The 12,694-nt window shown below is 63.0% G+C and overlaps 3 protein-coding genes across 3 annotated transcripts; all 3 read left to right on the plus strand.

The window, feature by feature from the left end:
• Positions 1-481: 481 nt before the first annotated feature.
• Positions 482-6,745, plus strand: LINJ_20_0940 (conserved hypothetical protein; the record flags this gene model as incomplete). The annotated part of the gene is made up of 1 exon (XM_001465189.1): positions 482-6,745. The coding sequence occupies one exon, from the start codon at positions 482-484 to the stop codon at positions 6,743-6,745; it is 6,264 nt and encodes a 2,087-aa protein (XP_001465226.1).
• A 481-nt stretch (positions 6,746-7,226) lies between these two features.
• On the plus strand, positions 7,227-8,612 carry CYP15 (putative cyclophilin 15; the record flags this gene model as incomplete). The annotated part of the gene is made up of 1 exon (XM_001465190.1): positions 7,227-8,612. One exon carries the CDS (start codon positions 7,227-7,229, stop codon positions 8,610-8,612), a length of 1,386 nt encoding a protein of 461 aa, XP_001465227.1.
• Positions 8,613-9,908: 1,296 nt separating this feature from the next.
• LINJ_20_0960 (conserved hypothetical protein) lies at positions 9,909-12,008 on the plus strand (the record flags this gene model as incomplete). Its single annotated transcript, XM_001465191.1, has 1 exon — positions 9,909-12,008. The coding sequence occupies one exon, from the start codon at positions 9,909-9,911 to the stop codon at positions 12,006-12,008; it is 2,100 nt and encodes a 699-aa protein (XP_001465228.1).
• Positions 12,009-12,694: the final 686 nt, after the last annotated feature.

Consider the following 12,694-nt stretch of genomic DNA (forward strand, 5'->3'; position numbering starts at 1 on the left):
GAGCGGTGGCGCATCTCGTCCGTGATACCGTCCACTTCACACACACACACACACACGTGCGTCGCGTAGTGTGCAAGCGGGAGTCTACCTCTAGCCTAGAGAGCAGAGCCGCGGATCCACGCCAACTCTCGCTAGCGCCACAGAGCGTATCGAAAGGCAGGCGAGTTACTCCCGTGTAAAGCAGGGCGCGGGCGAACCTTGAGGACGAGTGGGCGCATATACGGCGCGCACTCACTCAAGTTTGCCTCTGCTTCTTCGCCCGTCGCGCTGCAGCAGTACGCCGCAGTTGCATTGTCCTCTAACTCCAGCAACAGCAGCAGCAGCAGCGGCGGCGGCGGCGGCCACATAGAGACAAGCGTGGGAGCGGCTGGTTCACGGTTGTTGTGATTGAAGGAGTGCGCTCTCGTGCCTGCTCTTTCGCTTTTCCGTCGCGTGTGCATATCCGCACCGCTGTCTTCGCCCTGTTTTGGTGTCATCCAACATGGCAGCTCGCGCGTCGCAGTCTTCCGGTGTGACGGCAGAGTTGCTCTACCGCGACGTCGTCTGGCCCGCCCTTTGGAAGGTTCTGCAGCTCACGTCGCCGCCGTCGAATCCCGCTAATGTCGGTGAAAAAGCCGGCGGTGGGGCTGCCGAGCACGTGCTCTGTGCCCGTGGCTTGCAGAGGGCTATCACGCAGGCACTTGTCCAGCTCCTCCGTACAGCCTGCGTAGACGCCGCCACATCCTCGATGAAGGGCGTTCCGTCGGGTGTGATGCAGGAAGTCGTGTCGCATCTCCTTCTTCACCCCCATGGCACTGAACAAACCACCGCTCCGCAAATCGTGCCGGAGGCGCAGATGGGGGTGTTGGACTCTGCGACAGCCTCGCCTGCCGCTGCAGCGGCTGCCGTCGAGGTGGAGCGCCTCTACCTTTTGGTGTGTGCAGCGATACAGCTGAGTGCACAGGTGAATGTCCCCCAGCTAGCGGCGGCGAAGATTGCTCCAACGGCTGCAACCGGCGCCGCCAGTGAAACGACAGCAAACACAGCGGCGGCGCCGCAGCTGCCATGGGGCGTCGCGCAGGCTTCCAAGTCAGTGGTCGCCGGCATCTTCGCGCTATCGTCCTACGTCAACTCTTCGTCCACATCCCTGCCGTCGCCGATGGTACTATGCCTGACTCCCAGTGTGCTGGGGCCGCCCCCCTCTCCGATGGCAACCACGACATCACAGCAGCAGCTGCAGCTGAATGTGCAGCACCTCTGGTTCACATTTCTCTGCGTGTACCTGCAACAGCTGTCGTCTCACACGCCAAAGGACACAACTGCGTACGCGCGTTTCTTTGCCGGCTGCGGTGACGAGTGCCGCAAGCGCCTCGCAACAGCCCCGGTGCTGTCCGATGACGACGACAGCGGCGACGATGGAGCTGTTGCCGTGGGCGCGGTAATGCGCCAGTCTACCGCTGCAAATGAAACAGCCGCGCTGCAGGCGTGGTCGCACGTCTCGATCGAGTTGCTCCGTGACACAATCGCTCGAACGCGGTTTCGCCGAGCCGCGCTTCTCTTCAAGTCGTTTGTGCCCCACATGCTAACACAGGCCCCAACGGTGACGTTCCTGCTCGCGGACGTCCTTAACGAGTTTGTGCGCAGTTGGACGGCCTTCATTTCGCGCATTCCAGCTGGATGCATGGCGGACGATATGGCGCGTCGACTAGCTCGCTATGATACCCGTGGCATGCTCCACGATGACGGTCCCGCCAGGCCATCCCAGCAGTGGCAGCAGTGCGTTGACTTGCTCCGCGTCTACAGTGACCGTCTGACACGGATTCTGGGGACAGGCACCCCGCATGGTCACTTGGTCGCAACCACGCTGTGTGCTGTTCTCTCAGCGCTTTACGTGCTGCCGCACACTCGTGGCAGCTCCCCCTTCTCGAGCGCGGGGGAGGCGGGCGCCGTAGTCGCCGGCGCCGCAGTCGGCGCGCGTGGAAAACGTGATGAGGAGGCAGCTGTGCTGGAAATGGAGACCGCGCACCGGCAGCCACGCCGCCTGTCGACGTTCAGCACCGCCGGGGCAGCCGCAGCACCGTCGGTTGTTGGCGAGTCACTTATGAGCGAGGTCGAGTGGCGGCTGCGGCACTACGCGCCGCTAGGCCAGCTCCTCGCCTCCACACGTATTCTTGGGCTGCAGAAGGTTCACCTCTTCGCCGTTGCCACGGGGCAGCTGCGCGTCGGTCGTAGCGTGGCGCAGCAGGTCGAGCACACGCGGATGCTGGCGCTGGCCGCGCTATACTGTGGCGTGGCTGGGTGGGACTTGACAGTATTGATGTACCACTTCGCAGAGTGCCCACTAAACCCATTCAGCGGCCCCGAGACGCCGCCGCCAGCACTGCCGATCTCGGCGCTGGCGCGGTACACCGCTGCGGTGCAGCAGTACGTCGAGCACACCCGCGCAGAACTTATTATGGACATGCCTTTTACAGAGCTGTGCGTGCACAATGGCCACGTTGACGGGCGCGGCGGCAGGAGTAGTGGTTCGCGTTTTCGCGGCATGCGTTGCGGCGGGGGCGTCTACGGCCAGCCACCGAAGCAGGGATCGCTGCCGCATTCATCGGCATCAGCGATTCCCTCGCGCGGCGAGCTACACACACGTCGATTTCTGCGCATTGTGCACCCCGACCCGCTGCTGCTCAACTGGCGCCTTCACCTCACCGCAACGGAGGCGCTGGTGGCCACCACAGCGGTGCCGAACGGCGCCTCCGCAGCTGCCTTTGGCGGAGGAAGCAGCAGCATTGCCGCTGCTGCGTCGAGCACCAACTCGGCTGCTGGGAATGCGAACTCGGGTAGCGCTGTCCCAGACCTACTTCTGTCGCCGTGCTGTTTGATGCGCGATATCATTGTTTCAGGGCAGTACGCGCTGGCGGCAGATGGTATGCGCTACCTCGCCAAGCCGCCAACGCCTCCTGTGGCCAGCGCAGGGGACGTCAGCACTGGCGTGCAGAGTGTGAACGTGCTCTTGCTCCCGCGCCGCGCGTACCCGCAGCACATCAGTGTTGCTTACTACGTGTCCATCCTGCTGCGTCGGTGGCTACAGCGGTGGGAAGTCGCCGAACAGGAGCAGCAGGCTGGTCAAGCCGAAGCTGCGGCATTGATGCAGCTGCGGGATGAGTCCTTCCGCGTCCTCTCCTCTTTTCTGCCGGTCTTGTCGGTGGTGCAGAGCTACATGGCGAACCAGTCGCTGCTCGTGCGTCTCTTGACACGACTATCATGGATGTGTCGAACTACAGCTGTCGCCGCCGCCGCAACAGCAGCAGCAACACCGGCGTCGGAGGCGGCCACCACCTCTTCGAACAGCGGCGTTGCACCACCGGCTCCGAACGCAGTCTTCGCCCTGGCAGAGCGGCTGCTTTTAGCCTTCGTCATGCCATGCATTCGCGTGTTGCCGCCTGCACCGATGGTTTACGACGTGATGGAGGATGTGCTTCGACTCTTTGCCCGCTCCAGTATCCCCGACGCACAGGCACATGGAGCGGTACCGTACGGCGAGAACGCGGCCATGCCGCTGCACATGTTCGACTGGCTCCAGGAGCTGCTGCCGTCGGTGAAGTTTGTGGCCGTGTACCGGACAAAGCAGCAGCTGCTGCAGCTCGAGGGGAGGCAAGGGTGGCCTCCGTCGCCGCTGGTGCACCCGCACGATGCGCTGCTGCGCAGGGAACGGGAAGCGCTACTGTCGCACTCGCTAAAGCGTCTAAACGCTGAGAACCTCGATGAGTACCGCGCGCTGCTGCGCCCCATCTTGTATGCCGAGCCGCTGCTCGTCGCGCATCGCCTGTTCACACAAGCCGTCGGCTACAACAACAGCTTCCTCGATATCCACACACGTCTCCTGCGCGGGTTGCCCGGGGCGGTGCTGATGCTTGTCGTGCAGCAAGGCCTCGTGCTGATGGCTCGCTACGCGGCGGAAGAGAAGGTCACAGGTGCCAACGGGGAGTGTCGCGTGACAATCCTGGCGACCTTTGTCGCGACGCTGTGGCGCGACAACCTCGACGCGGTGGATGGTGTGTTGTTGGCGCGGCGCGTCGAGCTCGCCCTGCGCAGCAACAGTGGCGACGACATACTTCTCGGCACAGAGCTGTGCAAAGCCCTCCTCGCCGTGATGGCGCATCGCGCGCTGGAGCACGAGGAGAAGTACAACCCCGCGCAGCTGCAGGCGCTGGCCTACACGCCTTCCACGACCTCCTTGTTCGGCAGAGGTTCCATGACGTCCTTCCGAGTTCGCTACTGGAAGGATACGGCCAGCAGTGCGCAGCTGCTGCTGTCGCCGGAGGACGTGTTTGTCAGGGCTCGCCAGGCGCTGCTGACTGCCCTGCAGCAACCGTGTCTGGTGCCCATTCAGGGCGACGAAGACAGCGAGGACACTGAGGAAGAGCACGCGAGGCAGTCTGTCACTGCTGCCCGCTCGGAGGTCCGTCTCCACCTCGGGCAACAGATACTCCTGCACCTGTGCCGCCTTCAAAGCCGCATCTACGAGCTGCAGCGCGACCTCGACGGCGGCGCAGAGGTGATCCTCCTGTCCTCGGCGGGACGGTACAACACGATCAATGACATGCTGGTAGCGATTGAGGAGGTGTCGCCTCCGCCGACGGAGAGCCAGGTCCTAGAGTACCTGTGCGCCTGCGTGCGGCAAGTAGCCCTCCCTCACGTAGCGTCGCTCATCGAAACACAGCAACGCCGCAAGTTCGAGTGGGCGTCGGCTTTTTCCAGCAACGGCGGCGCCGTGCCGTCAGATGCGGTGTACAGTGTACCGGCTCCCACCTCCTCGAGGGTGGCCGTGGCGGCTGTAGATACACCTGAGCTGCCTCCGATTGCGCAGCTCCTGCAGTACTTTACCGCCGCGCACTTCGAGTACAAGCCAGATCCCTACGACACCGCCCGATACGAGTGGCAGCAGTGCATGGAGCAGGCCCGAAGCCTGACGAATCAGTACTTGAAAGGCAACAGGTCTGCCGGAGCCGTGAGTGCACGTCGCGCCGCGTCCATCGTGACGTGGTTGGACGGCGAGGCGAAGCGCATAGATGCGGAGGAGTCCATGCACATGCACCTCTACAGCTCCTCCGCCGCCGCCCGCGCAGCGCTTCTGGAACTGATTCGGCGCGAGCTCGCTCCTCCCACGGAGCCGCTCGCCTCTGAAGCGGATGACCGTCTCGTGGAGCTGGCTGCGTCGTACCTCCTGCCCCGCGCTGTGTTGAACCTCCGTGAGGCAGCGACGGTTGCCGCCTTCTTCACGTGGCTCTTCCAGGAAGCAACTCCGACGACCGGGTCTGCGGCGACGGCGGGGCGCGGCGAAGCTGAGCAGAGGCCGTGGTCGCTGCACTGTCGCGCCGTCGACCTTGCCTTGACATTTGTGACGGCGGCCTTTACCTACTTTGTGGGCTTTACGGATGGCGAGTGCAAGCGCCTCGGGTGCGTACTGCAGAGCCTCCTGCAGATACCCGCTCTCAGTGCCCATGGTCAGCAGCTGGACGCAGCGGCGCGCCTGTGGCCATCCCTGCTGAAGTGTATTCAAGCGCTGTCACCTCGCACGAAGCCTAGTGGTGGTGCGCCTGCAGCTGCCGGGGAAGGGGCCCGAGTGCTCAGCGACAAGGACGTCGCAGCAGCAGCAGTAGCCGGCACAAGCCCCACATGCGAGGCTGGGGCTGCAGCGCTCGGGGGCAGACCTGCTGTGAGCAGCGGCGGCATCCGCACTGTGAGTACCGCCGTATTTGAAGGTTTCCTTCACTCTGCGCACGCTAGTCTCATTAACGGCAATGACGCAAGCAGCAGCGAGCGCGCCGGTCCCGCGTCCCTGCTGAACTTGGCAATGGCGCGGGGAATCGTGGCGTCGCCGGCGCAATCGAATGAGTTGCAGCCAGCAGCCTCCACTGCTGCCGATGCTGCGGCTGGCACCCTCTCTGCCGTCCCGTTGCAGCTAGAGGCGTACCTCAGCAGGGCGATGATCCAGCTGCTCACTCACGAGCAGGACGTGCCCGCCTACGCCCACCGCAACCTCTTTCTCGTCCTTGAGCATCTTGACAAGAGCACCTTCCCTGCGACCTTGTGCGCCGTGGACTTGCTCACCCGCGCCGTCGAGCCGCACGCGTCGAAGACGAAGTCGTACTACGCCTTGGCCTCGGCGGTGCTGAAGCTGCTGCGTGCAAATCGCCGCCACCGCCGCGAGCTTCAGCACGCCATCGCGGCACTCCGTCACGGAGACGAAGGTGTTGCCCCCGCTGCTTTGCAGGCGGCGCGGGGTGAAGACGGTAGTGCGCTGCCGCAGGTGCGTGCAGCCGCCACGGCCTGTCACGGGCGGTGGCGTCTCGACGAGCACTACATGAGGCAGCTGCTGCAGAACGAGGTGGCGGCACTGCTCGAAGATGCACAGGTACGTCATCGGGTCGACGACGGCAGTGGCGAGGACGAAGAATACGAGGAAGGCACCGACGACAACGAGGCGGAGAACGACGTCGCCGACGGCATAAGTTGTTCGAGCGGCGATGGGCAAGGCGATAATGAAGAGGGAGTGTGTGACGATTTGTCTGCTGCAACCACTGCACAAGATAGTGGGGAAGAGGATGAGGAGATCGACGACAGCGGAGGCGGCGAGGACGCGTCGGGCTCAGGCTCCGAAGATGATGAAGAAGAGCGCGACGACGGGAGCGATGAAGACGAGTCTGCTGGCAGTGGCGACGGCGATGATGCGTCGCCGGCAGCGCGCAAACGTCGCCTTGAGGAATGATAAGGTGTGCGCGCGTGTGTGTACGTGTGCGGGCTCGTCTCGTTGTTGACATACGGTGTATGGAATCTTGAAAACGGCACGCGGGACTAACTAAAGCGATGCACGGCGGCAGCAAGGATAGCATCAGCAGCGCAGGTTTTTTTTTTCGAGCATGTCGGTGCTGCCGTAGGCACCGTCATCCGTCCTGATCCCAGCACGCGCACAAAGAGCAGTGGCAGCGCGAGGAGGTGGTGGGACGGCAGTGATAGTGCAAAGGGCAGAGAGCACATGGCAATGCCTGTGTCGATGCATGCATGGGAGTGCCGTCTTGGGTCGCCACGGTGCCCCCCGCCCTCCCCTGCCCTCCCTTCGGGCGCTGTCTCTTGATGTTTCTTTCTCCCTCTCTGTCCTTCATGCCTCACCTCTCTCCCTCGCCATGCTTCGTCATCTGCCCCTTCCGCGTGCGCATCCACAGCCTGCATTCTGCCACACGCACGCATGCATGCACATGTTACAGACACCGTCCCCCCCCCCACACACACACACACAACACCCGCATCCCTCTTCACTCTGCGTGATCCTTCCACCGGCGATGCAGGTCGAGCTCTCGTTTATCTTTCCACACGCGCTCAAGGAGCTGCCTGTGAGCTTCTTTGTTCCCCTCTCCTCCCAGCGTCCGCGCACCGCGGCGAATCTGTTCTTCATGTGCTCAGGGCAGCTGCCCTTGCCAGCGGAGCTGCTTTCTGCTCTGCGCCTGACGGAGGCCGAGGTCGCCTACGCAACGCCTGATGCTGCCAAGGCGGCTGGCCTGTTGCCGCTGAGCGACTCGGCGGTCGTTCGCATCGACAAGGCGTCTGTGATGGAGATCGGCAGCAGCACCACCAAGTCGATCTTTGGTGGCTTCATCCCTGATGAAAGGGTGACGCTGTCGGCTGGCACAGCCGCGCGTGGGCAGAGCCTTGCAGCTACCATGTCCTCGCTGAAGGCGGGGACACTCCTGTACGGCAACCTCGGCATGCCGAACACGCAAGCCAGCCGCTACTACATTCTTCTCGAGCCTGTCACAACGCCGGAGCAGCAGCACGAGTTCGCCGGCTTCGCACCGCTTGGGATGGTGACGAGTGGCTTGGCGGAGCTGAAGAGGGCGGCATCGCAGACGGCGGTGCAGCCACGCACGCTTGTGCCCAAGAAGAAGGTGGTCGTGTCGAGGTGCCGGATGCAGCTCGACTACACGCACCTGTCATCCTTTACGGCAGCCGGTGCGTCTGCGCCGCTTGGCGGGCTCTGCGACAGCACCGGTCAAGGCGCTGGAAAGCAAAGGCCCACAGAGTCGCACGAGCGTATCGCTGGCCGTGTGCGCCGCCGCGATGACGACGGTCACGAGGCCGAGCAAGCTAGCCCATGCAGTGCGTTGCACGATGACGGCAACACCGCCGACCCTGGCGCAGCGCCGTTGCACAGCTCCGGCTTTTTCAAGATATCGGCGCGCTTCCCGAAGGCGGTGGCGGCCTCCGGCGCGGGTCCCTCCCTGAAGCGGCGCCGTGCAGAAGCATTCGTAGTCGGTGATGACGGCCTGCCGACTCTCCGCACGACGGCGATTTCACCTGGCGAGCAGGTCGGCGGCGACGGCACCGCTGAACCGTTCGAGTTCTTCAAGGCCCAACAAGACGCCTTCATGAATGACATTGAAGGCATCAAGGATGCGCAGCTGCAGCGATTTAATCGTAAAGCCGGAAAGATCATGAAATCCCGCCGGGCATGGGCATCGAGCAGCTCAAGTGTGCGGCACGCCAGCTCGCAGCAGCACAGCAGCAGCGGCACACATGCCACAGGATCAGGCGCCTTCTCAAAGACTGGCCCGAAAAAGACGAGGCCCAAGCGGTACTGAGCTCTTGAGGGGGGCATGTGCATGATTTGATGTTGGCAAACTCTGTGCATCGGCGGACGGCAGCGCCATTCCCGCAGTGCCTGCTTCTCTGTCCGCGTCTCTGTACCCAATCAACCATCACCACCACTACTCTCCCCTCCGTGAGGCGGTGGGTACTACAGCCAGAGAAAGAGAGAAAGCATGCATGGAGACGCCGCAGCACGAGGCGATGCGGCGAATACACCACGCACCAACACAAGGGCACATATACAAGCAGAGACGCCTAAGCGCGGAAGGAGAGGATGTCGAGGAGCACGCTATCATGGCAGGTGTTTTGTTTGCTCTTGCTCGTCTCTCGCCTCTCTGCTGATACCTATGGGAAAGTTGTGTCGATGCTGATCCTCCTCACCCCACCCCACACGCTTACCGGCCGTGCGTCCACGTAAGACACCTGTGAGCGGGTGCGGGTGGCCATGTCGCACTGTGGCCCTGTTAACATCATCAACGTAATACGCTTGCAACGCTCCACAGATCAGCGGAAAGCAGCAAAGTAAAATGACGTCTGCTGAGTGGCACAAGTACGTGGTGGCACTCGCGCGAGTGTTTGGTTGCGGAAGAGTGCTTCACTGGCGAACGGGTGCCTGCGTCAAATGCGCATGCTTCTTCCCTTCCGCGAGGGGCTTCCCTGGGCCGTTGCAGACCAGCTAGTGCGGAAGAGAGGCAGGAAGCACCAGCTCCGGCAGAGCAGCAGCAGTGGCAGCACGAAAAAAAAAAGACGGATCATTGTAATCTCTCTCTGCGTGCTCGTCAATGACAGTGCAGGGGCTTGGTGTCTTGTCCGCCACGCACGCGCAAGAAATGCGCTTCGACGGTCTCTTTCTATCTCCGGTGTTTTAGCGTCGCACACACCTGTGGCATGCGCGTTCATAGCCGCCTGCCCGCTCTCGTCTCAACCTCTCTCTCGCTCTACCTTATTTGGCAACCATGGGGCTGCCCTCGGGCACGGATATCCGTCGGACGCATACACACAAACACAACCACGCACGCATACGCCGAAGTAGAGAACCGAATATAGGGAGACTCTCAGAGGGCGTCGCGCAGACTCTGCATCTTACTGGGTACGCTGTTGTGCCCCTTTAGCGCACACACCGAAAGAAGCCGTCCGTAGCGAAGCGCAGCGCATGCGTGGCGCCACTTGACAGAGCAGACGCGGCCGACATCCTACGCGGGGAAAGCACAGCTGGACTTATGCGACGCACGCGACGGTCGGTCGAGGCCGGACTGTCGGCAGCCGCGCGCACCTTGACGCAGCTGCGAATGGCGGGAAAGGCGGGCGCGCAGTCAGACATTACCGGCGCTGCGCGCTGTTGCTCGACAACGGCCGCGAATGCAGCGGCTGGCGGTGCCGCGGCGCCATCGACGGCCACGCGCCCCGTGCGTCAACTTCGTCTGGCGGTCGTGCGTCCGGACATCCTTGATGATTGGGTCCCAGAGCTGAACGACGTCGTTGCACATCAGATATCGTGCGACGAGGCCACGACACTGGTGTGGTGGAGGTGCTCTTGTTGTCAACAGCGGTACCAGTGCACTGTGCAAACCCGCGTGGCTCGCGGGCGGACAGCGTGCCCGCATTGTGGCGGCGGCATCAGCGCAGCTGGCGACGCCTCTGCCAGCAACTCGGCAGCAGTTTCGGTAACCCACAAACCGCAAGGTGTGGCAGCGCCTCGAGTGGAGGTCGGAGAGACGCTTGACAAGACACATCCTGATCTCGCTGCCCGCTGGGATGTCGCCCGCAACGGTGCGCTGCTGCCCTCTCATGTGACGGCGTCAAGCACACGGCAAGTGTGGTGGCTTCCTGCCACGAACACGGCATCGCTGTCTTCTGCTGCACAGCGAAGCTTTCTCCGCCCGGTATTTGCGTTCGTGCACGACTCCGCGAGCCCTGAGGAGCAGGCAGCCGCGACGGCGGCGATGGAATGGCGGCTACTCCACGAAATACGTCGTGTCGCGCATATTGAAGATGCAGAGAAGGCGGGTGTCATCCCGGTGACAGTGCGCAGCGACAAGTTCGGAGCAACACACGCTGCTGCATGGCTGGCCGGCTCTGGCGACGCGGCAGTCGCCGCCTCTCGACCGTCTGTGGCCACCATGGCGGCCGCAGACGTGCGCGTGGTTGCGCGTATGTGGAAGGACCGCATGTCGGGACTGGCAACGCCGGAAAATGCGGAAGACGGCAGGTTTCCGCAAAGTTCGGCATCGCGCCTCGGCGGCGTCTTTCCACGCGAACTGTTTGCGCATTCGCCGACTACAGCGCGCAGGGCTGCAATGTCAGCCGAGGCGGCGGCCGCGTCAACAGTGCGGGTGGCCTTGCTGGGTCAGTATTTCGAGTTTGTGCGCCGCCAGCGGAGAGGCGGCGGCAGCAGCAAAGAGCGAACGAGATTGACGCCTGTACTGGCAAGCCTCGCACAGTCGATTTCCATTGCTGCCGCTGCTGCATCGACTGCGGCCGAGGGCACGTCCCAGTCATGGACCGACTTTTTTGCGTTGACGAGAGACTCCGCGCTGCCGAAGGGGTATATCGACCCGAACGCGGCCCTTTACTTCCCGGACGCCGCGGAAGTGGCGGCATCCGGTGCGGAGGTGACAGCGGTATCAGAGGCGACGAAGGTAGACTCGCTGCGGCTGACGGCACCCCAGATCAGCGACACTGTTCTTACCATGTACCCTCGCCGTCCTCCGTCGCCTCGTCTGCGTGAGGACGACGTGATGCAGGCAACGCCGCCGATGATGGACGCCAGAGCCGAGAACGGTTCCAGCGACGTCTCCGCGATTCACCAGGTCAAGCGCCACCAACTGAGGCATCACGTTCACATGCCGTTTGGGCACACCACCACGGTGGCGGAGGAAAATGCGGCGAAGCTGGCAGCCGAGTACGACGTCGATGATGATGATAGCGGCAGCGGCATGGACAGCAGACGTGCCCGCACGACAGACAACGCGGCCTCGTTCGCCACAGAGCTGCGTGGGGCGAGCAGGCGCAGCGGCGAAGCTGCAACGGCGGCCTCCCTCATCGGCTCTGCTATTGCTGCCCTCGGTGAGGCCTTCTCCGTGGGAGAGGCGGACAGCAGCAGCCGACTCTACCATCGTGAAGCGCATCGTACGGCGGCGCTGAGTGATGAGTTAATGGCGTCGAGCGGCGATTCTGCACGGCGCACTGGTACACGTCCTCGCCGCTTTCGCCTCTCGCTACCTCACGAGGCGCCACAGACGAGGCAGCGGAACGTGGCGGTCGAGTTGATCGCCGCAGACGGCAGCAGTGCTGTGCGGCCGGCACACTTTGAAGCGCCGCACACGCCGCGCAAGGTGGCGCGACCACGTCGAGCCAACAAAGAGGCCTCAAGTGCGGCGGCCCAATGATGAGCAGGGGCTGCGTGTGTCTGTGTGCGATGGCGCGTGTTACCCTGTTGAAGAGGAGACCACACGAAAAAGGGGGCGCGCCCACATCCGCCCCATCGTCGACTTACCTCACGCCTGTCTCGCGCCTCTGGCAGTGATGCTGCTGCGGCCGCCGCCCCTTCTACACGCACTCCTTTTCCTTCCTTGTTCTTTTGGTGGTGCCCACCCCTGTCACGCACGCGGTGCAGCCGTCGGCGCAGAAGAGCAGCGTCAGAGGTGGTGGTGGTGAAGGTGGAGGCAAGTTTGGCGCGTGTTGGGTGATGTAAGAGGCGCGGCAGAGATGCGCGAGGAAGCGGGTAGCAGGCAGACTGCTCTGTACGACAGCACTGCCAGTCGATAGCCCGGCGTTGCCGCAGTCTGTTTTACGTCGTTGCGCATGTGTGCATGCTCTGTTCTGGTCGCCGCGTTCGTGTTTCGCTTGGTTTTGTCCTGTACGTGACGCTGATTACAGAACTTCTTCGTGTGTGTGTGTGTGTGTGTGTGTGTGTGTGCGTGTGTGCGGGGGGTTTGGGGGGTCGGTGGGCTGCCTCCCTTCTCTTCTGGTGTCTGTCGATTGCTCTCCTCCTAAGCGAAAAAGCCGACAAGCGCTCACTCCCGCATCCCTGCCGCGTTACCCCTTTCCCTTCCTCCCTCCTGACTTCGTATAC

Source organism: Leishmania infantum, chromosome 20 (assembly GCF_000002875.2).
Source record: "Leishmania infantum JPCM5 genome chromosome 20".
NCBI lineage: Eukaryota > Euglenozoa > Kinetoplastea > Trypanosomatida > Trypanosomatidae > Leishmania > Leishmania infantum.